General features: G+C 34.6%; 1 protein-coding gene across 3 annotated transcripts; it reads left to right on the top strand.

The window, feature by feature from the left end:
• The first annotated feature begins 366 nt into the window (after positions 1-366).
• LOC129257297 (protein lifeguard 2-like) lies at positions 367-27,621 on the top strand. Of its 3 annotated transcripts, XM_064096987.1 has the most exons (12): positions 367-667; positions 13,379-13,543; positions 18,006-18,210; positions 18,562-18,656; positions 19,585-19,649; positions 20,597-20,650; positions 21,190-21,280; positions 22,083-22,120; positions 22,503-22,557; positions 23,138-23,269; positions 23,915-23,962; positions 24,541-27,621. In XM_064096987.1, the coding sequence occupies exons 2-12, from the start codon at positions 13,430-13,432 to the stop codon at positions 24,685-24,687; spliced, it is 1,044 nt and encodes a 347-aa protein (XP_063953057.1). In that variant the 5' UTR covers positions 367-667; positions 13,379-13,429; the 3' UTR covers positions 24,688-27,621. The 3 variants fall into 3 exon arrangements, with proteins under 3 accessions (XP_063953057.1, XP_063953059.1, XP_063953058.1); XM_064096989.1 differs by lacking the exon at positions 367-667 and having other exon boundaries at positions 13,346-13,543; positions 18,565-18,656; XM_064096988.1 differs by lacking the exon at positions 367-667 and having other exon boundaries at positions 13,347-13,543.

Raw genomic sequence — 27,621 nt, 5'->3', positions numbered from 1 at the left:
CTTTCGTGCAATCGCCCCCTGCTCTGCGCATATTGCTTCCTAGGGCCGATTGCACGAAAGGGTCTTTCCAAGGACCGTCTTTCGTGTCGCCCATCTTTTATGATGCGCTATAAGCGGGGTGTTTCTGAAATTTATGATAAACAAATAAAATTCGTAAGCTTGCTTTTAAATCAAATTTTATACAATTTCATGAGATATCACATCATTTTATAAACAAATATATTGTTTAATTTAACGGACAAATAAAATATATTTGCAGATAATTTATTTGAAATGCGTTTCACATGGCGTATCATAAAAGATGGGCGACACGAAAGACGGTCCTTGGAAAGACCCTTTCGTGCAATCGGCCCCTAGTTTTTAGGCTAGGCGGAAGTACCGTACGCATACGGGCGGTGCATGCACGAGAAGACTGTCTCTCCACATCCGAAGCCAATGATTGTCTAACATTTGCTGTTTGATTTATCTAACTTCGAAGTTCCAGCTAGGGTAATTGTTGGTGATAATTGAGGAGAAGGAATTAATAAGAAAGGTAAACAAATACCACACTGAAACTACCGTAAATGATTGAGGTACCAGTGTCGGCAGTGATCTACTCTCACTCAACAATCAAGTACCGGTACCGTATATAGAATATACTCCGACCGTGATTTCGCTCATGTGATACGTAAGTATATGTGTCACGGAATCGTGGTTATACACACTCACCTGCGTGCGAAAGGAATTGCACACGCTGTAAATAAAGACGGACTCCTGAGGGGAAGTTATTGACTCGGGCTCCATCGATGTATTCAAATTAATTATTAAAGGGATGGTCCGGGCTGGAAATATTTATATCTTAATACATAGAATATAATTCACTGAGAAAAATGCCGGAAATTTCATCAAAATCGGACAACAAATAATAAGTTATTGAAGTTTAAATAAAGTTTAGCAATATAAAATAATAATTTTGTGAAAACAGTCGTCATGAATATTTATTAATAATATTAGGTGGGCTGATGATGTCACATCCCCATTTTCCGTTTTCTTACGTTATTACATAAAGGCAAAATCGTGATATAGGCCCCGCTCGAGAAAAACTTGTAATCGATTATACTACCTCAATATCTAGGTTGCTAACTTCAGCTCACTATATATACTCGTGATATAGGCCCCGCTGCTGTGTTGAATAGCTTAGAATGTCAGTTTGCGGGGCCTGTTTCACGAGTATAGTACTATAACCGTTATATAGGCCCCGCACTACGGCACTTCAGACACTCCAACACAGTAGCGGGGCCTATATATCACGAGTATATAATAAGCTTGCATCCTAAGATAGTCGCGAAACTGGCCCCGTCCAATGCGCTTGTCCCAGCATTCGCACGTGTGTGGGGCTCGGATGACGGCTATAGTAGTATACTCGTTATCGAGGCCCCTTACGCTGTTATATAATGGAAAATAACGTGGTCGTGGGGCTTGTTTCCCCTGCCGGTGAGAATTATCATGGGCGGCGCTGTAGGGGGGAGGGGGGCCCTTCAATTTATTTTCCAAATAAACAAGGAAAGAATATCATGGGCGGCGCTGCAGGAGGCGGGGGGGGGGCTCCAATTTATTTTCCAAATAAACAATTAAGGAGATATAATAATTTACTTCTTCAGAAATTTATTTGTCGATTTATTTATATTTATTCATTAATCATTTAATTCATTTGTTTTCAGTTATTTTTTTCTTTTGTGATATAGAGAGTCAGAGTTAGGTATCATTCGTTTTTAATTCTTTTTATGTGTGGAAGTTCATTTAATTTATTTATCAATCTATTTTAATTGTTTAATTAATGTATTTATATTTATTCATTAATCATTGTGATATAGAGAGTCAGAGTTAGGTATCATTCGCTTTTAATTCTTTTTATGTGTGGAAGTTCATTTAATTTATTTATCAATCTATTTTAATTGTTTGATTAATGTATTTATATTTATTCATTAATCATTTAATTTATTTGTTATATTTTCATCTTTTTGTTATCTGAGGTCTTATGTTGATACAGGGCCATACATTTCATTTATTTTTCATTTATTTCTATTCATTCTGTAAGTTATAATGGCTATACAAAATGAAGACGGCACTCATTGTAAAGCTTAGAATATCTTCTCTTTCACCTGGTATCCTTAGAAGATTCCTCGATCATTCAGGCATGAATGACTTTGAAAATTTGAAGAAAGTATAATCTGAATTTAAAAATTATCGTTTACCTTCTTTGAATTAGTCGTAGTTGAAGGGTGTTATAACCTTATTTTTCGTTACATAAAAGGAATTTATATTTTGTTTAAAGGTCAAGTTCACCCCAGAAAAAATGTTGATTTGAATAAATAGAGATATATCAAACTAGCATAACGCTGGAAATTTCATCTAAATCGGATGTAAAATAAGAAAGTTGTGATATTTTTAAAGTTTCGCTTATTTTTCACAAAAAAGTGATATAGGCCCTATATGCACAACTCATTTGCATGCAAATGATACAGTTCCGGCCTCGCTATTTTTTTTTTTTTAATTATACAATATTTCATTTTTCACATTTTTTACAATAAGGGCCAACGTGAATGAACCATATGTTCAGGGAGAAATTGTTGCACTTGACAATGAGAAGAAAATGGGAGAATATCATATTTCATATAATACAATACTAAAGAAATAGTGAGTGGATGGCGTCATCAGTTTCCTCATTTGCATACCGACCTGGATGTGCATATGTAACTATTATTTCAAATTAAACTAAACTTCAAAATGTGATAACTTTCTTATTTTATCTGATTTTGATGAAATTTTCAGCGTTATGATCGTTTGATTTTCCTCTTTTTATTCAAATCAACTTTTTTGTTGGGGTGGACTTGTCCTTTAAATTAAACAATTGATGTATTTGTTTGTATTAAACTTTTTGTTTTATTTGATGTAAGACCAACCATTATCGTTAATTTCTCTTTTTACTTATGGATTTGATCTCTCTGTATACCATATATTATTATATATATAAACAAATATATTTTGTTACCTCACTGAAGCCAATACGTGAAACGTTAGAGAGAGAGAGAGTGGGAGAGAGAGGCTTAATGCATCACTATTTCAAGTTCTCCTTCGTATTGTTTAACTTATTCATTTCCTGGTTTATTCATATATTCATTTATTCGTTCACGTTTGCACTGTTTGGGGAAAAAATGTTGTCTATTAATTGACACGAATGGCCTACCCTTAAAGGGGGCAGTTTACCCTGACGCAAAGTTGATGATAATTAAAGCAGAAACATAGAAAAATATTCTTAAACTAAACGTTTGATGAAAATATATATTTTGTTGATTGTCACGCACTTCGGTTAAGAAGTTCGATATTCTCTAATCAAATATTGTCATTCTCATACTTAAATTAGTTTTTATCATATGAAATAGTACTCTACTCATTTATGTAATGAATGTCTTGCTAAGATCAATTGTGAATGTCACTTTCACTTGCCCAGTAACCTGCACAATCAAGGTACTAATGGATAATTTGTTTTTCTGTTCCAATCATGTAGAAGCGGAAACGGAAATCAGCCCCTTAGTTTGGTTTTTGAAAACACAAAAACGAAATCACAACGAGAAAAACGTGTTGTGATTTGGCATTTGTATATAAAAAAACAATGAAATTAGAAATACTTTTGTGCTTTATCTGGTTTCTCATTCTAAATTTGTGTTTATATATATAAAAAAAAACAATATCAGAACATGCCACGATTCATGACCTCACTGTCAACTAAGAATGTACGATGCAACTGCATGACAAACAGCGCCTATAGAATTGTTGGATGTCGCCTAGCAACAGGGTGCTATGTAAGTGGTAATTAAACTACATGTAAATCAATGTAAAATAATGATATTTACAGATGAAGTAAAGTGTTGAACAAGATGCCCCCCCCCCCCCTCTCTCACTCCTACATGTCAGCAGTGCTTAAAAACATACCCTTTTCGTGTCGATATATATCAACAAACTTCATCTCGAACTTCGATCGCATTCGCATCCTATTTTCAAGTGTGAAAAAAATTCAGCTCGCGCTCCTCTTTCATATCCTGTTCATGCGTCACTGTAAAGTCCTTTTCCCATTTTCCGTTTAGTAATTAAATATTAAATAAATGTTTGCTGTTTAGGGTTAAAGAGAGCTTAGTGTGCTCCATTCATAGCTTTTAACACATGGATTATAATTTTTTTTTAAATGTTCACAGTTATCTCGTTTAGTTCGGCCGTATAATCATGGTAGGCATATCTTGTTGGTAAAAATTAAAGTAAAATGTACATTAACTTCCATAGCACAACCCCCCCCCCCAAAAAAAAAAAAAACTCTTTTACCTCTTCCTCTTTGACTGGCCGACTCTGAATTTCATGAATGGCAATGTGTCCGACCAGCCTGTATCCACGCCCCTTTAAAAATACTGAACCCGTACCTGTGTGTATATTTTTTTCCTGACGCATTCAACCAGACAGACCTCTGTACCACCAACTGTCTTCTCAAATTTGCGCTCCCCCCCCCCCCCCCCCCGCTACGAAATCTCGGATCTGGGGGACACATTAAACTCCTGAAATACTATATCACAGAAAGGGAAATAGTAGAATAATTCGTACATAAAAATAAATTATAAGAATACATTGAGACACTTTTTCCGAAATTATTAAATCTTTTGATAAAAACGGGAAATGGGGGGGGGGGGCGAGGGTGTATGAATTAGTAAATAAATGAATACCATATAGGCGAAAAAAAATGCAATATTTGGATGGTGAATTAATGAAATGACGATCGATCAATATTATTTTTGATGATATTTTCGGCATTATGCTCAGCGAATTCTACTCTATTTATTAAGCTATAAATACTTTCAACCCGGACCATCCCTTTCAGTTTTAAAATGAATACAGGATGAGAAAATAGGTTAGCTGAAGAAATACTGGCATATCAATAAACGGTATTGTAAGCTTTTTAAAAAACAAAAGATTAATAAATTGTGTTAAGGTAAAAAAAAACCAAAACGTACTTTAAAAGTAGGGCCTACTTTTATACGCAAAATGAATAATATACATATAATCTCAAATTGTGGGGACCGGGGGGGGGGGTAAGTCTCAGTAAAATATAGATTAATTTAAATATCCCTCAAGCAATAATGAAATTGACCCAAAGAAAATTAATAAATCTTCCCCGAATGAATATACCTATTCGTTTTGTTTTTTTATCTTAAATGGATGAAAAGTGGGGAGCCGGGGGAAGGCATTTATGAAAGGAATGAAAAAAAACCAAATTGATAACACACAGGAAGCCAGATGAGTGATTCAATATTGAATTTATTAAGAGAAGAAAGCCGATTTGAAAAAAAAATATTGACTACTTACATCCAGGTGATTATAAATAGATTTATGATACATGAATGAATAAATGGATTCATTCGCAGCATTATGTCAAGTGAAAGATTGGGAGAAAATCATACAAGAACTATGTAATTTGATTATTGATGACACCTCCCTCCCCGCAAAAAAATAATTAAAATGAAATGCTGGGGGGGGGCTCCAATTTATTTTCCAAAAACACGGGGAATAATAATGAACTTCCACACATGAAAATAATTAAAAACGAATAATAACTCGATCTGACTCTCTATATCACAAAAGAAAAAAAACTGAAAACAAATAAATTAATGATTAATGAATAAATATAAAATACATTAATCAATCAATTAAAATAGATGGATAAATAAATAAACAAAATTTCACACATAAAATAATTAAAAACGAATGATAGGCCTACCTCTGACTCTCTACATCACAAAATAAAAAAACTGAAAACAAATAAATTGAATGATTAATGAATAAATATAAATGCATTTATTAATCAATATAAATTAATCAATTAAAATAGATTGAAATAAATGAACTTCCGCACATAAAAATGATTAAAAACGAATGATACCTCTGACTCTCTACATGTATATCACAAAAGAAAAAAAACACTGAAAACAATAAATTAATGATTAATGAATAAATATAAATACATTCATTAATCAATATAAATACATATTAATTAATCAATTAAAATAATAGATTGATAAATAAATAAACGAAATTTCACACATGAAAGTAATTAAAAACCAATGATAGTTATACCTCTGACTCTTTACATCACAAAAGAAAAAAAAAACTGAAAACAAATAAATTGAATGATTAATGAATAAATATAAATGCATTTATTAATCAATATAAATTGATCAATTAAAATAGATTGAAATAAATGAACTTCCGCACATAAAAATGATTAAAAACGAATGATACCTCTGACTCTCTATATCACAAAAGAAAAAAAACACTGAAAACAATAAATTGAATGATTAATGAATACATAAATTAATTAATACAAATAGATTGATAAATAAATGAATAAGTTAATAACTGTATTAATACAAAAATAAATCGACAAATAAATTTCCGAAGAAGTAAATTATTATTCTCTCTCCTTGTTTTTTTTGGAAAATAAATTGGAGCCCCTCCCCACCCCCTACAGCACCGCCCATGATATTTTTCCTTGTTTATTTGGAAAATAAATTGGAGCCCCTCCCCCGCCCCCTACAGCGCCGCCCATGATATTCTTTCCTTGTTTACTAGGAAAATAAATTGAAGGCCCCCCGCCGCCCATGATAATTTTCACCGGTAGCGGGAAACAAGCCCCACGACCACGTTATTTTCCATTATATAACAGCGTAAGGGGCATCGATAACGAGTATACTACTATAGCCGTCATCCGAGCCCCACACACGTGCGAATGCTGGGACAAGCGCATTAGACGGGGCCAGTTTCGCGACTATCTTAGGATGCAAGCTTAATATATACTCGTGATATAGGCCCCGCTACTGTGTTGGAGTGTCTGAAGTGCCGTAGTGCGGGGCCTATATAACGATTATAGTACTATACTCGTGAAACAGGCCCCGCAAACGGACAGCCATTCAACACAGCAGCGGGGCCTATATCACGAGTATATATAGTGAGCTGAAGTTAGCAACCTAGATATTGAGGTATGATCGATTATAATTTTTTTCTCGAGCGGGGCCTATATCACGAGTATGCCTACATAAAATCATAATTTTTGTCTCGCCTGCGTAGCGGAGCGAGACATAGGTATCACTATTTCCGTCGGCGTCGTCGTCGTCAACAATTGTGTTGTACACCCAATAACTTTCTATAGCTTCGAGGTAGGATCACCAAATTCATACCATAGGTCCATCTCCTGAAGGCACAGGTCAAGTTCGAATATGAGTCGAATTTGATTAAGGTCAAAGGTCAAAGGTCAATGAACTTTCCATGACTGGCACTGTGCTATGTTGTACACCCAATAACTTTCTATAGCTTCGAGGTAGGATCACCAAATTCATACCAGAGGTCCATCTCCTGAAGGCACAGGTCAAGTTCGAATATGAGTCGAATTTGATTAAGGTCAAAGGTCAATGAACTTTCCATTACTGGCACTGTGCTATGTTGTACACATAATAACTTTCTATATCTTCGAGGTGGGATCACCAAATTCATACCAGAGGTCCATCTCTTGAAGGCACAGGTTAAGTTCGAATATGAGTCGAATTTGAATAAGGTCAAAGGTCAATGAACTTTCCATGACTGGCACTGTGCTGTGTTGAACACACAATAACTTTCTAACGCTTCGAAGTGAGATCGCCAAATTCATAAGAGAGGTCCATCTCCTGAAGGCACAGGTCAAGTTTCGAATATGAGTCGAATTTGAATAAGGTCAAGGGTCAAAGGTCAATGAACTTTCCATGACGGGCACTGTGCTATGTTGTACACATAATAACTTTCTATATCTTCGAGGTGGGATCACCAAATTCATACCAGAGGTCCAACTCCTGAAGGCACAGGTCAAGTTCAAATATGAGTCGAATTTGAATAAGGTCAAAGGTCAATGAACTTTCCATGACTAGCACTGTGCTGTGTCGTACACTTAATAACTTTCTATAGCTTCGAGGTGAGATCGCCAAATTCATAACAGAGGTCCATCTCTTGAAGGTGCAGGTCAAGTTCGAATATGAGTCGAATTTGATTAAGGTCAAAGGTCAAAGGTCAATGAACTTTCCATGACTGGCACTGTGCTGTGTTGTACACACAATAACTTTCTAACGCTTTGAAGTGAGATCGCCAAATTCATAACAGAGGTCCATCTCCTGAAGGCACAGGTCAAGTTCGAATATGAGTCAAATTTGAATAAGGTCAAAGGTCAATGAACTTTCCATGACTAGCACTGTGCTGTGTCGTACACACAATAACTTTCTATAGCTTCGAGGTGAGGTCACCAAATTCATAACAGAGGTCCATCTCTTGAAGGTGCAGGTCAAGTTCAAATGCTTTTTAAACTTCCTACTCATACCCTATTACTTATTTTATCTTGTAGTACTTCACTCTTGCATCATTTACTTATCATATGCACACAGATCAATTTAGAAAACCCTACTGCTAAAATGAAGGCAAGATGGCTAAAAATCACACACAATAAGTTTTTATATTTATCTTTCATGCACAATCTTTCCTCCATTTTTTTTCAAACAATAAGTTTGCCATAACACCTTAATAATTAATTGAATTCTACAATTTTACTCACATTATTATTAATTACATTCTTTTTCACTAACATTCATTTCCTTACTTGCATGGAAATAATTATAGCTTCATAGTATTAACAGCATTCTTAGTGTTATCTGATTTTCTAGGGATAAAGTAGGCCTATACCATTAATGCATATGTAAACTGTCAAAACCACAATTCACCCCCTAAACTGCTGACAGCCTCAGAAGTCATATAGCATAGTTTTGACATGCAGTCTCTTCAGGACTGCAATATGCAGGCGAGACAACGCTTGGCGTTTGCCTTGTTTCATTATTTCATACTTATGTGAATAATATGTCTCCCTTATAATATAACACTCCTCATCCCCGACCATTCGCCATACAATACAGCGAAAGGTAGGGGGTGGGATGGGACTGTACAGTGTCTAGGCCTGCTTCCAGGCAAATTTTTTACTTATGAAGAAAAGACTAAAACTGAAGTTGGACTTACCAATTATTGTCAAGAACCAAACAAAGATTTTGGTTCCACTGTAGCTCTGTTGTAACTCACATCCAAGAAATATTATCCTTTCTTCAATGATTGTTTTCGAAATCGTGTAAAATTGTCAGGAAATTCTTCATTATCCTTGTCTGTCCATATAATCCTATGTAGAGTGCCGTAACGCCCTCTTGTGCTGAATAAAAGAAAGCTAATGGGAGCGCGACCACAGAGCTGGATTATTCATGCTTCTGAGTGGCACAATATTGCACTGTAAATACCCTTGTCCCACCCATGGGTGCATCGCTGCCGCCGTGCACGGTAAAATCAAGGCACGACGTGACGGCGCATGCAACTCTCTCTATGAGCTGATCCTTCCACAGAATTTGGAGATTCCTGGAGTCCAGATAAACCACTTCCATGCAATTGCACGAATCGATATTTCTACATGTATAATAATCTTATAAAATTGTTCCATTTCACTTAGCGATCCATATGAAGTCCATTTGGTGACTTATTTGAGCACCCTGTTCCTCATCTTTTCTTGCTCTTGACGTCGCTGCCTATTGCCGATCCGCAACCTCAATTTTGGCCTAAAGAGGGCGCGCGATTTATATTCATATCAAAGACACGACAAGGGAAAGACTAGGCACCTAAACTATTTTACACGCAAATCGACGCAAAGCATTACGCGAAGTCCGTGAAGTGTCCAATCTTTTCATTGTATAGACTTTGGTAGACCATATTATTGACGTTCGTTAAAAGCTTGTACTGCTGGTTTCGTTCCAGGTACATGTACATAGATTTTTTTCTATTTTTGTATTAGTCATTGTTTTCAATTATTTGCAAAAAAGTGTTATCATCGCCAATAATAATCTTGAATTGTGTTTTTGAAGGTATTTCATTTATTGGTGCCCATAATTAGTCAAGTAATCATAAGAATTGCGCATTCAAAGAATTTAGACACAGTTATAAAATTACCGAGGAGCTGAATCAAGGTTGTGAAATTTATTAGCGCCACCTATGGGCTTCCTTGTATTTCCGTAGAAGAGACATGCGAAGTCACTTTCCAGGCCGAGGTAAGCAAATTTGCTTTTTTGTACGATTTTTATTTCCAAATTAAATTTTGAATCAGTATTGTATTGCTACTTACCGGAAAGAGCCCCTGTGAGTAGCGAGAAGGAGTTTCGGCAAATATTACTTCTGCAATGAAGCGATGTTTGACTACTTCGAAATCCAGGGTCAAACGCGGTCCGGTTGAGGTTAGTATACATATACTAACCTTGTACTAGTGTGAGTGCCCTTGTCCATAGCCAGGTTCTCCAGTGCTAAGCAAAGGTAGTTTGAGGTGGATTATCCCCATGACATTTTACATTTTGCAACCATACTATTCCCCTAATTCATGTACATGGAATTTATTTTAGAAAAAGTTGGTCATATGGTAATACAGAAATGCCAACCGCTCCCTTTTTAGAATATATGTTCCTCTTTTTTCCTATGTATACACCAATACTGTTTTTGTATGATTTGTTACTTTTTTTTAAATTTCTGATCATGGAGTATGTATTATACACAGCACGTGACACTAGCGGCAGTCGCGACAGTCCCATACTGGTAAAAATCACTGTCAGACTAGTAACTTCTTACATGAAAAGAACAAGTAAAGTCTTGCCTACGAGCACATGTTTAAAAGGGTGAATTATCAATTTTTCAAGTACAGTCATTTCCCATGTTTTTCACCAATCTCACTACAACAGGCTGGCGATTGTTACGTTGAGACAAATTTTTTTAAATACTTTTTTTTGTCAAAAAACCCCAATATTTTCCTTCTAAGAATACTTTTCTCTTTGTAGAAGGTTGGCAGGTCTAGTAATAAAGTTTGGTTAAATCTTACCTTTTTTTTTCTTCAACAAAATTCAGGCTTTAAAACTCTTTAAAATTTCAAATAACTCAATGCCCAGGACTTTTCAACATCTTTCACTTATATACTTTGTATAAATTTAGCTATGTACATATATAATTTTCACAAGTCACATGATCATACCTGTATTTGATTTGGCAATTGTGCTTACAAATTATGTAGGCTTCTATTTAAATTATTTTTAATGTTATTTTACTCATCTTGCACACAGAAATCCTGTTACAGACTACATGTAAGCCTGCATTGGATCTATAGAAAATGTGTGTGATAGCATACAGTCTACAAGGGGATAATGTGTTTCCATAAATTGTTGTGTGATTTTTTTTAATGTTCTCTGGTAATAGTACTTATATTTGGTTATGTTTACAACTTTCTTTTAATTGGCTATAGTTTTGGAATCTAAACTGATTGAGACTTAATAAAATAGTATGAAATGTAAGTACCAGTAGCAGAGTATCTGTTTACACTTCAGCAATCAGTTTATTTCATAATCTGACTGAAAGTGATAGTTCAGTTGACATCCGTGTTTCTACATTGTGGACTGTAGCAGCAATATGAAAGTAACAGGAAAGTATTATATTTGGTTGTGATCATCATGGGCACATGTGAACTTCTACATTACAGGGCATGTGCACATTTGAAGTAAATTGTATGTCCTCATAATGTTTTTAAAGGATCAAACAATTTCTCTTTTACAAATACACTGTATGCATATTTTTTCAGGGCCAATAGAGCTGAAGATTATACATGATGCATTTAGATCCATTGCAAATGCAGCCAAAGAAGTGTACTACAGTGATTACTATACAGGCAAATTTAATGCCTTTTTCTTCCCGTTATTCCGTATCGATTAAAATCAAATTTTTATTTTTCTTTAGGTATTTGTGAAGACATTGGGAACTACTAAATTTCAACGGAAGAAAAACTGTGATTGCATGTGTGACCTTACTTCAAGGGGAACGAAAGCCTTGAATAGAAGATGATGGATGTAAACCAAATACGTGACCCTGAAAAAGACTGGTCTTACATGTACTAGAGCAGCGCTTCTCAAACGGTGGGCCGCGAGAAGCTCCAGAGGAAGAAAAACTATCATGACTATAGCATGTTTCACAGACCTGGACCTGTCCGACAGCCCGAATATGTTATGTTTGATCGGTCTACGTGGGTCAAACAAAGCTAAAGCATGCTTTATGCATGTTGCAATATGCATACACAGTATGATGGTTTCGATCTAACTTTGATGTGAACCTCATGTATGCATATTGTGTAGCATTTAGTTAATTGTCGCCCATTAACCGGACCTTTGTGAATGCATTTAGTTCTTGAACTGTTTGTTTCGAAATGCTTCAGGGCTTTGTGTTCAAATTTAACGAAAACATACTTTCATCAAAATTGACTTTTAAAAAAAAAAAAGCGATTTAAAAGGGCGAGGGAGGAAACAAATTGAAAAGTCTCTGAATGTAAATGTAAGAAAATATGACCCTGAATACATTAAATTTGGATTCATTATGGCTGGCAGTGATGCAAAACCATATGCAATGTGTGTCGAATGTTGAAGGTATTCAGTATTCTTGTTATTAAGTTGTTATGTTGTCATGGTTGTATATGTTTGGAGGAGGGGCTCAAAGGCCGGGCTACTGAAAGTCATATGCACAAATATGTTCATTATAATCATTGTCTATCTTTGGGTCGAGACAAGTAATCATACATGTAACGCTTTCTTAAAATTTGGGTAGGTGGGCCTCAAAAAAAATTTGAGAGTCAAAGTAAAAGAGTCCTCAAGTAAAAAAAGTTTGAGAAGCGCTGTACTAGAGCACTGCGCAATTGTTTTCCGGGTGATAATTATCAGGAAGTTGTATGTAATTGCATTCATGTCACTTCAGGTACTGTGGCTTCAAACCAGACCCGCTCTCAGCCATGTATTTGAGCACTATTAATATTGATCATCTGATATTATTCAAGAGTTGCAACCTGTGTTCTTGCTATTACAGGGAATTGGTGATGCAATTGATAGTCCAGTGATAAAATTGCCAGATAAATCCACACTACATGTACCCCCCTTCACAGAACATTGTGTTTTACAAGGGTACCACAAAGCCATCTGAATGGAAGTATATGTGACTGATAAATCATCATATACATGTATGTACAAAGTGCATTAAAAGGTGTATTTCTCAAGCAACAATTGGATTGTTCATTGGAACATGGAAGGGCAAGCTGAAATCTCCATAACAGTAGAGAAAGGAACTGGTTAATTTATTTTTAAAAGCTCTAAAAATATGATATCACCTCAAAGATCTTCCTTATCCATTGGAAAGCCATTATTTGTGTTTAATACCAATTCTTCTCTTAATATTTATTCAGATTTCAGTGTATCTGTTGGGGGAAAAAAGAGACAAATTTGAGTGAGTAAAGATGGCCGAGCCATCAGCCCCTCCCAGCTACTTGGAGGCTACTACTGATCAGCAGTACCCCCCTGGACAGCCTGGAGTGACCCCATATCCTCCTGCACAAGGAGCCCCTTACCAGGTGAGTTCATTATCAATCTCTTTAAAGTTGATAAGGAGACTATGTCCCAAGAGTGTTTCATGTATTCTACCCTCTTTTTCTTCTTGACAGCTACTTATTTAAATCAAATGTGATACAACTATTCATCTCCATTTTCTTAATCAATTCAAACCCCTGTGGGGAACCATGCACTGTTTTAGTTCTTATTTTTCATCAGTTACCATCTGCTGTACATGTACCTGCTCAAGCATCTGCAGTGCACCCACATGATCACCTATCAAAATGATTTAGGTTGCATCGAGGGTGCTATCCATTCAAGTATGAACAACCAATGACAAGGGTTCCTGCAATTAATTTCCTTTAATCATTTTCTTCTCTTAAATCTCTATATGCAATTAATCAAATTTACTTAGAAATATAATTTGAAATGCATAAAAATTTTTGTTTATGTAATTTGTATGTGATGAGTGCTTTACTGGGTCAGATATATATACACAACAAAAAAAGTAAGTCCCCCCTTAAACAAACATCAATAATTTCCGAACCAATGCAAGTTTTTTTAATATATTTTTACATGAGCGTGTAGGTAATTTTATAAGCTATCCTCTGAGTAAATGTTATGGACGTATTTTACGTCATGCTTCAGTGAGCATCGTCAAAAGGCAAAAATGTCACTTTTCAAAAGTCACAAGCCAAATATCATTACTTTGATTCCATTTTATTGGAACTAATTCCACATTCTCATCATGAAAAATAGTCAGAAGGCTTGTAAAAGGTACTTTCTAAAAGACGATACAACTTTTTTGGCTAAATTTCACGGTTGAATAAACACAAGTCCAAATTTGCTATAATTGGATTTTTTTACACATTTCTACAATAAAAATGATAGAATATGATGACAATTATTTTTGGGAAGAGTATCAGCAACAATATTCATCGTTTCACGGTTCAATGAACATTTATTGAAAAAATATGATTTTCAAATATCATAGGCATGTATTGTTTCATTTTGGTAACTGAAAATGATATTTTCTCAACTTTTTCGTTATTTTCATGACCAATTAACATGCTTCAATGATTCAAAGGCGTTTAATTAAACATTCACGCTTGAATGAACATGTGGAATGTGATTAGCTCTTTTTTACGTTATTTGAAAAAATGCAATTTGTAACTATGGATATCTGTCACAAACCTCCTTGCATAGTTCATTTGATTTGATTTTTATGAAAATCCCGATGTTTAATGCATCAGTGAGCACACAATATTCGAAAATTATGCAAATGAGAAGAAAGTTCAATGCCTTGGCCCCACTCTGTGCCGTATCGAATGGTTATTTTTGTGTGCGTGCCTTTTGGATAGTGTTACTCTGAAGCCATATGCGAAGTTTCATGAAATAACTGTTGGCAGAAGTAACAAAAACCGTCCATGAAACAAACCCTCATTTCATATTTGTTAAAATTTTGACTTCCTCTCTCATAGACTTGTGTACATTATGGGTGCATATGTTTAAAGATCCAGACCGGACCCGAAAATGAAATTGATAAATTATATACCAATCGAAAGCTTATAAGCTACTAAATACAGCAAGGTATGCTTTATGCATTTTCACCGCTTCCCAGCTGAGTATTTTGCTTGTGAATATTCCAATTATCGGGCTTCGAACCCCGCTTAGAAAATAGGCTTTATTGTGCTTTTCACCTGCCTCGAGACCGTGACGTCACGTTGTGTAAGAAGCGTCGTGATTCCATAGGTTTGTACACAGAAAAACTGGGTGATTTTTTGCTTTCCAGATAACGCATTTCATTCTCTCCACTTCTATCACAGAGGGATATCACATATATTTTTACCCACAAGCTTGAATTTATGAAATCTACAGTTTTGAACTAGTATTTGCCATATTTTATTTCCTGCTTATTTGGCGCAGATTTCAATTCTATCTGCATTTAGATTATGTATAACAACTTTTCCTGACATAGCAATTTAGGCCCAATAAGAGCCAAACAAAGAAATCACAAAAAAGGTAGTGAATAGTTGTAGGTTTACAACAATTTGAACAGTGAATAATTTTGAGTGCCATTTTCATCTGAAAACGAAAAAAAAATATGGATTCATAACATGGAAATGGAAGAAAATACCCAATGCTTTTGTACACAAACCTATGGAATCACAACCCTCCTGACACAACGTGACGTCATCATTTCCAGGCGACGTGGGGGTGCTCAATCGAAGCGTACTTTGGAGGAGCAGTTTCTTTGATTTTTATTTAATATTTGTCAGAAATGGAAGGAGATATATGTAATATTTTTGGTATATTTGTATTGTATGAATCATTACCTTTATTTTGATATATGACTGTTTTTACACCGGTCAGGGTCTTTAAGAATAAGTAACCCCTTATTCAATATGGTGGAACTTTTTTTCAAGGCTGTCTTTAGCAATGTCATTTGGCAGTAATGTTTATCAATCTATGGGCAGAAATCTGTGCAAAAATGAAATCGATTTGTTTATTTATGGATGACAGTAATGTTTATCAATCTATGGGCAGAAATCTGTGCAAAAATGAAATCGATTTGTTTATTTATGGATGAGTGAGCACGCATCAAAGTGGGAAAATTTGTATTTTCAATGTCACAGACTCATTTTAAAGGGTAATAAAGTGAATACTAGTATTGGGGGCAAATTCGGTTTCAAATGTGACTTTAATTGCTGTTGTTTTATCGTCCATCATTTCTATCACCACACACTTTCCGAACTTTAAACATTTTCATGGTTGAGCGAGCACCTTCGAAAACTTAGGAATGAATACTCTTTATACTGCATAAATGTATTCTTTTCCTAACAATTTCTCATGATCAGTTTAATGTATGGACAAATCAGTGGTGGATCCAGAATTTCAAAATGGGGGAGGGGCCTATAATCGGGGGAGACACCAACGCAGAGTATACTACCATAAACCCCTATGATGATAAGTACTTAACAATACAGGGGCCGTGGAACGGTTTTCAAAGTGGGGGCGGGGCTGACCATGCAAAAAATCACAATCGTACGGTCATTTTTACATTTTTGTACATGCTTTTGGAAAAGGGGGGGGCTGAAACCCCCCCCCCCCCTTTTCCAAAAGCATGTACAAAAATGTAAAAATGACCGTACGATTGTGATTTTTTGCATGGTCAGCGGGGGGGGGGGGGGCTGAAACCCCCCCCCCCCCCCCCCGCTTCCGCGGCCCCTGCAATACATTGTGCTCACTCAACCATGAACATACGATATCAAAATTGTGTGTGGAGTGGCTAAATGATGGATAGTAAAACAGCATAACGCCATAAAATTCACCTAAAAACAAGTTTTGCCCAACTTTGTATTTGCACAATCTGAAAAACGACTCTTGTGACTTTCAAAAATGGTCATTTTTAATTCAATCTTTAATTACTCATGCATGACTCAACCGATCAATCCCATTTTTCACCAGGAGTTGCTTAATGAGTGTAGAATACAACCTACGAAATATCATATCTCAAAGTAATTCCGTTCAAAAGTTACAGCAATTTGATTTAGGGGGGACTTACTTTTTTTGTTGTGTATATATATATATTTGTTTATGTAATTTGTATGTGATGAGTGCTTTACTGGGTCAGATATATATATATATTTGTTTATGTAATTTGTATGTGATGAGTGCTTTACTGGGTCAGATATATATATATATATATATTTGTTTATGTAATTTGTATGTGATGAGTGCTTTACTGGGTCAGATATATATATATATATATATATGTATGTACAGCAGATGGTAACTGATGAAAAATAAGAACTAAAACAGTGCATGGTTCCCCACAGGGGTTTGAATTGATTAAGAAAATGGAGATGAATGGAGATGAATGGAGATGAATAGTTGTATCACATTTGATTTAAATAAGTAGCTGTCAAGAAGAAAAAGAGGGTAGAATAGAAATATAGGATTTCATATTGTGTGAGAGATTATATCTATTGTCTAAACCACAGTGTAAACAGTCGAGTCACCGACATTCAAAGCCAAGACCTTGTTCTGGGAAATATTATAAAGTACATTGCAAGGAAGAAGACAGGGTTCATTTGTTTGCAGCCTTTCTTTGACTTGGACCGGAGACAGAGGCTGCAAGACATTCCACGATGCCAAGAAAACCCAGTCACTCAATTACATTCCCAGCCGCTTGACTACAAGGCCATGGCAGAGGACTGGAAAGCCTGCCTTGAGTCCTCCAACAATGAACCACATGTATTTGTGTCTTATAAATGATAACAATAAATGTATATTTGTTCTGGCTCGCTACTGCAGACTAACAAAATTCTGAGATTACAATGAACAATATTTAAGAAATAAATTCTTATCACATATAACTCACTACTAAGAGTGTTCTCTCTATTTTCTATACAATCAAGTTTTATCAAATCAAAGTTTAATTATGATATATCCTGAAATCCATTACTCATTTAATCCACACAGGGTGGAGCATACCCACCAGCCACAGGACAAGCATACCCTCCTGCAGGGGGTGCAGCTTACCCACCACAAACGGAAGGTGCAGCATACCCCCCACCAACAGAAGGTGCAGCATACCCCCCACCAACTGGTCAGGCTTACCCACCCAAGTCTACTCCAGCACCACAGCAAGCTGGCTATCAGTCTGCACCTCCACCAGCAAGTTATGGTAAGTTAAGCAATCCATGGGGAAGTCTTCCATGAAAGCACAAATGAGAGAGAGCGAGAAAATCGTATTAATTAATCTGTTGACCACGTCTTGATTTCATTATGTGATACAAATTTTTCAAAGACCAAGTGAGAGTTCTCCAGCATAAGGTTCAATGGACTAATGAAAGCCTTGTATATTTCAAACTACATGTCATGTGTTTATTTCAATTAAAGTTCTCAGAATAAAAAAATGAAGAAATCTAAGAATGTTTACCAATCACTTTTATTGTTTTTCACTGCCCCAAGCCCTTGGATTGACTTATTTAGTGATATATGTTTGTTGGCTATTTTCTATCTTCTTTTTTCCAAGGAGGAGGTGGATCTCCCGGTAGTGATGTAGAAGAAGGGTTCTCTGCAGGAAGAGGGTTCAACAACAAGGCCATCCGAGCTGCTTTCATCAAGAAGGTGATGACACTTGTCCCCTGTATGCATAACACAATAGAATTGATTTTAATTTATTCTTCTTTTTTTGCTACAGATTTACTGTAATACTTAATTTTTCAAGTGGTTGTTTGTTTAATGTTAGAGCCCCCTGGATGTGACATATTCTACTAATGATTCTATTATGAAAAATGAAGAAAAAGAATGAAAGTCCATATTTTATTGTAAAAGTCAGTCTACCCCTACAAAAAGTTTAGTTGAATAAATGTAGATAATCAAACTAGCATCAAAATCACAAGCAAAATAAGCCTTACTCAGGCATGACAATTCTCCGCGTTTCCGCGGATTTCCGCGTTTTTTTGTTTGCTGAATTTCCCCCCCCCCCAAAAAAAAAAAAAAAAAAAAAAAAAATCAATTTTTTTTAAACCAGGGAAGTGCTATTGCTATTTTTTAGTATTTTTTAGTTTTTTTTAATTGAATTTTGGACAAAAAATCCATATAAATACTTCATTACAATCATTCAACTCAAACAGGTTTTTGGAGTTGTAAAATTGATAAAACCCAGGAGCTTAAGGGGGCGTTGCCCCCTGGACCCCACCCGTTAGCAGGGAGCGGCTCGCCCGGTGGGCTTCGCCCACCGTCTTGTCAACGACATTTCCAAAACCCTTTCAGCTTTTTTTTTCATACCCAATTTTCATGCCTGCTTACTGGTATGATTAAATTTATTTTAAAGAGTCTCTTTTATTTTAGCACTCTCCATTTTTTTAGAATAAATAATCAAAAAGTTAAATATGACATCTTCTTCTTTTTTCTTTCTTTGTTTCGCATCATTTACATTACTATCCAAATATTTTTTTAATCATTTAAATTTTCATTCACATTTAGTTGGTTGTTTTCCAGATTCACTGGCTATGGTAATATTCATCTTAATCTCTTCTTTTTTTTCTTTCAGGTGTATTTCATCCTCTTCATCCAGCTGCTAGTGACCTTTGGAATTATTTGCGTCTTTGTTTTTGTGTAAGTTTATTATGTATTTAACTCCATTATGAAGAATTGATTTTTAAATAATGCTGATCAGCTTTTAATATTTATGAAATGTTAACGATGATTCGTTCGGGTTGCCTACTTTTATCAGAATGTGTGTAACTTGGTTATTCCTTGTTTATCTTTTGGGAAAATATTTTTTTCAAAAACCCGCGAAAGACACAAAAGACATGTTGCAGTTGTACCAAAGGGAAATAATATATACCAAATTTGGATGCGATAAACTATGAAAATTATTCAATGCAAATAATCATTGGCTTTTTATCCAGTAAGAATATATTTTGACTGATAGTAGATTGGCAGTATGAATATATCAGCTTAATTCTACCATTAATAGTATGATTTTTGAAGTTCAGTCCATAAGTCTTCATGACTTGCTATAAAATATCCCAATGTTGAATAGTAAACTTAAAGGGTTGGTCACGCTGAAAATAATGTGATTTTTTAATAAATAAAGTAAAAAGCAAAATGTTAATCTTGAAAGATGTAATTTGTATTTTAGTATATCATGTTACAATTATTCATATATTCTGCTCCATTATTGTAAAAACAGGATTTCTACAGATTAAATGAGAACATAATTTCTGTAACAAGAGAGATAATTGTATTGGTAGGCATAAATAAATTAATAATTAGGATTCCATATTATCAAACTGAAAAAAAAAGAAGGTAGGGTTTGAGATCACTAATTGCATATTCATGATGAAATGCATACAGTTTTTCTCTTCACTTCGATAAATTGAATCTCGCAGTTTAATATTGAGTATGCTCTTTTATTTTATATTTATTTTATTATATTATTCTAAGAAAGAGATACCCTAAAAAAAATCAGTCAAGTTGTTAATGTGCCATGAAGCTGTGCATTCAGTACAGTTAAGTAAATCCATATTTTCAAGTTCTTATGTTATGTCAATATACAGGGAGCCTGTCAATGGCTATGTGAGGACTAACAGTTGGCTGTATTGGTGCTCTTAGTAAGTTCAATTCTTTGGTTATTTTGACCCTTTAACTGTAAATGCCAACACGTCGTGGGTGTGTTCATATTCTTTACTTGAATTATTCAATATTTGAAAGTGAATTACTTTTTCAATTTATCAAAACTTCAGATACTGGCTTTTTTTCCTTCACATTCAAATGATTGCATTATCTGTGACTGCAATGGAATGCTATTGTTATATTTCTTTTTGTGAAAGTAAAAATGGCTATGGTAGCCAGTAAGAGTTTAGTGTTATGTTTGATATCTAGAGTAGTAATGCAATTGTTTGGAATTAATTTGTGTTTTCTATTTCTAATGATACTTTTTTCCAAAGAATTTTTTTTTACTCTATGTCAGTGAATCACATGTTTGATAATGACAATCTATATTTTTTTTACGATATATACTTGTATTAAAATTCTTTTGGGATACAGAATGAGCATGTATTTAATTTATCTTGTTAAATTGTTCCAAACACAGGGACCATTTTGTCTGAATGGGTTGAGTACTCTCATTTTTTCTTTCATTTATTTTCAGTGGACTGTTCTTGGTGATGTACTTCATGCTTGCCTGCTGCCCTAGTGTTCGCAGGAAGTACCCTGGGAATGTCATTGCACTGGCAGCTTTTGTGAGTATATGATCAAATCACCTTAATGCCACTGGTAATGCATCACACTTAGCATCTAGCAGGAAGCTGATGATGGTTCATCTTCATTGTCTCAATTTTAATACAGTTACCCTTCCAAACATTTCTGTTAATTGGAGGAACAGAGTTCTCCTGCACAGTGGGTGTCCTTAATACCTCAGTCACATTTCTCCTACGACGGCTCATGCAAGTAAGAATAGAACCATTTGAACCATTTGAAGAGAACAGCTGTTTTCGACTCGTTGTACAACCGCCGTAGAGAAAATGTGACTGAGGTATTAGAGACCTCTGTGCTGTGGACTAGTTTTGATACATACACAGTTTGGTGAAAACATATACTATGAAAGTTGTCTTAGTTAAATGGGTGCAATCTGTAATCCAATGTTTATTTGTACATTGTAGCCTACCAGTCTTGCAGGATTAACACAAATAAATAATGTCACAGTGAGGATGCAACTTGCACATATATATTTGGTAATGCACAAATTTACCAGTCTCCCATGGCCAGTTATTGTTTTTGTTCCATATGATCCAATTATTGTTCTTCTATATGATCCAGAGTAATGTCCAAATATGTTTACATATTAGCACCATAAAACCACAAAGAGATAGATTCATGATTAAAAGAGTATTGGTCAAAGCATACATTTATTTTATTATTCAAATTGTATCAAAGCCCGTTCATTGAGAAATTGTAGCAATTGTAATACTGTATGCATAGTTTAGTGAACAACACATTGCATTATTTGTTTATTTGTTTATCTTTCTTTCACTCTCTGATCAGACTCTCTGTCTTTCGTACATGGCGGGAACTATTTCAAGGTAAGAAAATCTGTAAATATGATGCAGATACCACCCAACCCATTCCTCTCCCATACACTTATACAGTGCAAATGTAGAAATAAAATTTAAGTGTACAGTCTTACTTGTACATTATGTTGCAAGGAAAAGCAACCAATGAAAGAAAAACCAATGTTTGAGTAGTACACCAAATATGTAATGTTGTAATTCTTTATTTCTATTTGGCTTTTCTTTTTTGTGTCGAATACCTTGGGTGCATCATGATAGTCTAGAATTTATAGGTAGAATAATTCATATATATATAGAGAGAGAGAGAGAGACGAAATACTATTTTAATCTAAATTCTGATTGATGTAAAATGAGTATATATTTTCATAATTTATTTTCCACTCTGTTAATCCAGCTACTATGGTCCTAATGCTGGTCAGTCTGTCTTGGTCTGCATGGGTATCTGTGCGGTAAGTACACTCGCGTGTCCTAACATATTGTAAGGTCCTAGTATTTCCGTACCATAATTTAGCAATTTTTGTCTGTGTGTGTGTGTATGTTTGTCTTTTTGGGCCTGCTTTGATATGTGACAGGCTGCAGAATCACTTTAAAATTGTCTATTTCATCAAAATTAAACCTGTGGGTTTTCATGGACAGTTTTTATTTTTTTTATCATTTTGTTGGTTCAGTGGTTTGATATAAACTTCTGGCTTCTCCATTATTTTATGAATTCCCAACATTATAGATACTCAGTCTGTGTTTCTTAACATTATAAATGCTGTGCATTTTCATTCATTTCTTTTATGATTTTATTTATTAATCTATTAAAATCATGAATATTTTAATTATAATACACACCAGCTACGATCAAACTTATCCATATCAAGTTACTTTTTGATATGCAAAAGATAAGTTTGTAGTGAAATTTTACTGAGAAAAAAACAAAATATCATTAAGAGTGACCATCTTGCATGACTTTATGGAATACATTGTCTCATTTCCATTGAATTTAATAATGATTGAATATGTGTATGTTTTTATCTTTTGTAGGGAGTTACTCTTGGAGTGAGTCTGTTTGCAATCCAGACACGCTTTGATTTTACATCCTGCGGAGGATTTCTCTTTGTTTTCAGCCTCTCTCTTTTCCTCTTTGGATTCATTGCCATCTTTACACGCAGCAATGTAAGTCATTTCAGTGGTGTATCTTGGGAGCGGGACACCTGTGCACCACTTTCTGAGGGGTGCAAACTTAAAGACAATACCAGGAATTTCATTTTTTAGGACCAATCTGACAAACAACCAAAGAAGATATTCTTGCCAAAATTGGGGGGGGGGGGGATTTCAGCATTGGCCCCAGGCATCATATTTTTGAAGCGACACAATATGTGTGAATGCCCCAGGTACTGATTTATCTAGTGACTCCACTCAGTCATCTTTTTCCTCTAGTTTTTGTTTTTGTCCATTTAGTAAAATATAGTTATTGTTGGGTAGACTCGAAGCCTTTGTTTTTCTCGTCTCCCAACGGCTTGATTGTTACAGATTTTATTAATATGCCTCACATAATGTTGCTTACAAGTGGAATGCATCACTTACAGACCTCTCAATCATTTTCATTTTTGAGGAAAGAATTTGAAGCTTGACCATATTTTTCTGTTATAATTTGCTTATTTTTCTTGATAATTCATAGTGCTATTCCTCTCATGATTTTGAGCTAAATCATCCTTTTTTTTCATAATAAAGATCAGGAGGTCTACACATATAACCGTTATGATTTGATTGTAATGGCACTTTTGTATTTCTAACATTCTTTGTATCTTTGTTGTTCAGGTTCTCTATACAGTTTATGCGTGGCTGGCAGCTTTGTTATTTACCATGGTAAGTCAATAGAAATATGACAATTTTTGGATTCTGCGGAGATAATGCTTTAAATTTAAGCCTGAGTAAAATCTATTTTAAAATCAGTGTGCAAAATCTTATTAGAGAAAAGACAGTGTGAAGGAAAGAAATACAACCTTTTCGTTTGGTACATAAAATCATCAAAATAAACAATAATGTCTAACTTAATTACTACTTACTTGAATTATATTTTTCCAAAATGAAACCTTCTGTGTAATTGTGATGCCTATTTGCCAGTAATTTGTTTATTTTGATCCCAGGCCCAGTTTGAGCCTTACTCGGCTGAACGTTTATGCTGCGCTGAGATAATTTATTTGTCATCAATTGCGCATGCGCAATCAAATCAGATTGAGATGGCTCTAAAAAAAGTTCTGGTTGAATTGAAATATATCGGAATATGGGAGGGCATAGGGGCAATTTATGATGCATTTTGCAAAACATGATGCAAAACACACACTTGATATCTGTTATTATTTACATAATACACTCGTCATTGCTTTTGGTGTGTGTACCATTCCGAGTCACATATTTGATTGTACCATTTTTGTTCCACACAGTTCCTTGCGTACGACACCCAGCTACTGATTGGAGGTCGGCGTTACGAGCTGGATCCTGAGGAATACATATTCGGTGCTATGAACCTGTATGTGGACATAGTATACCTGTTCCTCATCATCCTTTCCCTGTTTGGTGGGAGTAAGTGATCTTAGGATCTGGCTCTACCCACAGAGTCATCATCATTCCCCTATTGGGAAGGTGGGAAAAGTGATCATGTGACCTCTTAAGCTGATCAGGTGATTCTTTCATCGTAGATAATGAATAGTTTGATGAGTCAAGCTCTAATATCAGTTCACATGCACACTAGTGAATCACAGTGCATATATTGGGATAAAAAATGACTTAAGATTTAGTAGTGAAAATTCTATCACCTGTAATAGTCAGTAGAATTTGAATATATCTATTAAGTGTAAAATCTTTGGGGAAAGGTAATAGTTTTTGTTGTATAATACCACAATATGAATATGGATGTAGAGGAGTATCCCAGTGATTTCATGTCAGTTTATGGGAAATTGTTTCATTATCATTGTCTGTCAAAAATAGTTCATTTTCTTGTAGTACATGTAGTAGTCAGTAAGACTGGATGAATGCCTTCTCAAATAAATGTTTATAATTTTCCTTAATTTCATAATCCCCTAAGTAGCTAGCCATGTATAATGCTGAGAGTGCAAAATATTAAGAAATAGCATGGTTTACTTGATTTCACGTATCATGTCATATGTATATAGTCACTTACACTGTCATGTACTATAGAATAAATTTATATATAAATATATTAGTATATTAAGTGTTTATTTTATGAGATGTTCAGGGTTGACATACATTTGTGATGAAATATTTGCAAATAGGAAAGGGTAATATAGAGTCATATAGTCAGCTACGAGAGGATTAAATGTTAATGCAATGATTACTGAATTTCGGTGCACCCTTTATCAAAGGCCAAGTCCATCCCAACATCTACTTGTATTGAATTGAAAAGAAAAGAAAAAGAAATCAAGCAAGTATATTTTGAAATTTAATCAAAATTGAATTTTCAAATCAGAAATTTACATGATTTCGTCAAGAAAACATTAAAATGTATAACATGATAATTAAATGTATACCAAACAGGGAACTGTTCATATCTTATTCATGCTATTGATTTTTGTATTCCTATAAATGTCAAATGTTTGTTTGGACTCCACATGGTTCGTGTAAGATCATTGCAATTTGTAATTCAGTGGATTTTAAACTTAATTGTCACAAAGATAAAGTCAGGGAGTGACTGATAAAATATGGTAATGCCCCAAGTAGGTGGGAGCAATAGATTGTCATACTAGCCATTGATATGAAAGTGTATTCCTTATTGCAGGTATATAACAAAGGAAATGGTTTTCAAGATTCTTTCAAAAGGGCAGCAAGATCTCAAATTGCATTCTGCATTTTATTGGCAGACAACACAGTTAAATATATTCAAACATAACACATTGAAATTGTGTTGATGTAACATTGTAAGTTGGTAACTTCATCCCTAGAGAAAAAGTGGTGTATTCATATAACAAATAGAAATATGCTGCCCTTTTTTAACTGTTTATGTAGAGAGATATTTGATTTACAATAAAAACAATGCTCCCCACATTTTCATACCTTCCATGCATACATGATCTACTTTCATCAGTGCCTGGCAGATGCACTTTCATATACTAGACCTTTTCCATTTTTTTAAATTTTGACATTCTTACTATTCTAAAAAAAAATTCGTAAAATTATAGTAAATCAATTATTGCTTCTTTTAGTCTTCACAAAGCCTTACAAACTCAACTGATGAGTGATCATTGAAATACACAAAACTTTTTGAATTCTCTATTTTGTAGATTTATAGAATTTTGTAACACACATATTCAAGTTGTTTGTGATAGTAAATGTAACATTCAACTGTAACTGAATATGATGATGATATTTTCAAAATACATGTATGTGATGCTGTATATTCTCGGCTTGTGGAGAGTTATCAATTTTCTTTTAAATGTACATTATTTCCTGTACCACAATTGATACATTCTCAACTTATAAAATTATACATTCATACCTTTCATAATATATTTGTATCTGAATATGTTTTGGAGTGCTGTGTATATATTAAGAAATTGGCAATCGCTGTATGTGCATGGCTAGCGGTCTTGTGTGTATACAAGTTCACCCAAAATGAATTGACTTTATCTGTTTAGCAAGTCACATTGTGAAATGATTGGTTTTCTACTGTATATGTTATCGCGTTCATGGTTTCCTTATTATCCTTATATCCCTGTACATAAACTTTAGCAGGTAGCAAGTTAATATCATACATAATATCCTTGCCATTGTGTCTTCACGCTTGAATAAGTGTGTCAAAGTTGTTGTTTTTTTGGGGGGAGGGGGACCTTTTACCTTCAAAGTTCTGGATTGAATAATTTTCTTTTTAGGCCATCAAATAAAGTTTGCCAAATCATAATTGAAGATTTTATCAACTATTTCTGACATTACCCCTTGATGTAAATTCTAACACACACACAATAAAATCTCAACTGTCAAAGAGAAATATTTAAAGCATGAAACAGTGCACAGTTTAGAAAAAAAATTGTTTGTGTCAATGAAAACAACACCCCTGCCAAACAAAGGCAATCCACCATCAATGATGGAAACTATAAAATTGAAATTGGCCTACAAGTACTAGCAAGCAATTCATTTCTTTGTAAGAAGATAGTTGTGGGTAGAAATAGTAGAGGTTGATTACTTTTAGAGGCTGTTTGAGAACATGCTGTTTTTCAAGATTTCTTTTGCTGAACTTATATTTTAAGACTTCTTTTTTTTTAATAAATGAGACATGTATTGGTCCATCAATATCTACTTTCTGAATCAGACCTACAACAAATAACATGTATAGGTCTTTGTGCAATTATGTTATCCATAACTAATATATCATGCATGATGTGATGTTCAAATTTTAGTATTTCATAAGATGTTTCACTTATCCTTTCATTTTCATCATGAGTTATGTTATTTTGATCAAATATTGAATAGAAAATAAATACATATGTATATCATTCTTATATTAAATTTAA

Source organism: Lytechinus pictus, chromosome 3 (assembly GCF_037042905.1).
Source record: "Lytechinus pictus isolate F3 Inbred chromosome 3, Lp3.0, whole genome shotgun sequence".
Classification (NCBI taxonomy): domain Eukaryota; kingdom Metazoa; phylum Echinodermata; class Echinoidea; order Temnopleuroida; family Toxopneustidae; genus Lytechinus; species Lytechinus pictus.
The sequence above is the reverse complement of the archived record's forward strand: the minus strand, read 5'-3'. Positions and strand labels throughout refer to the sequence as shown.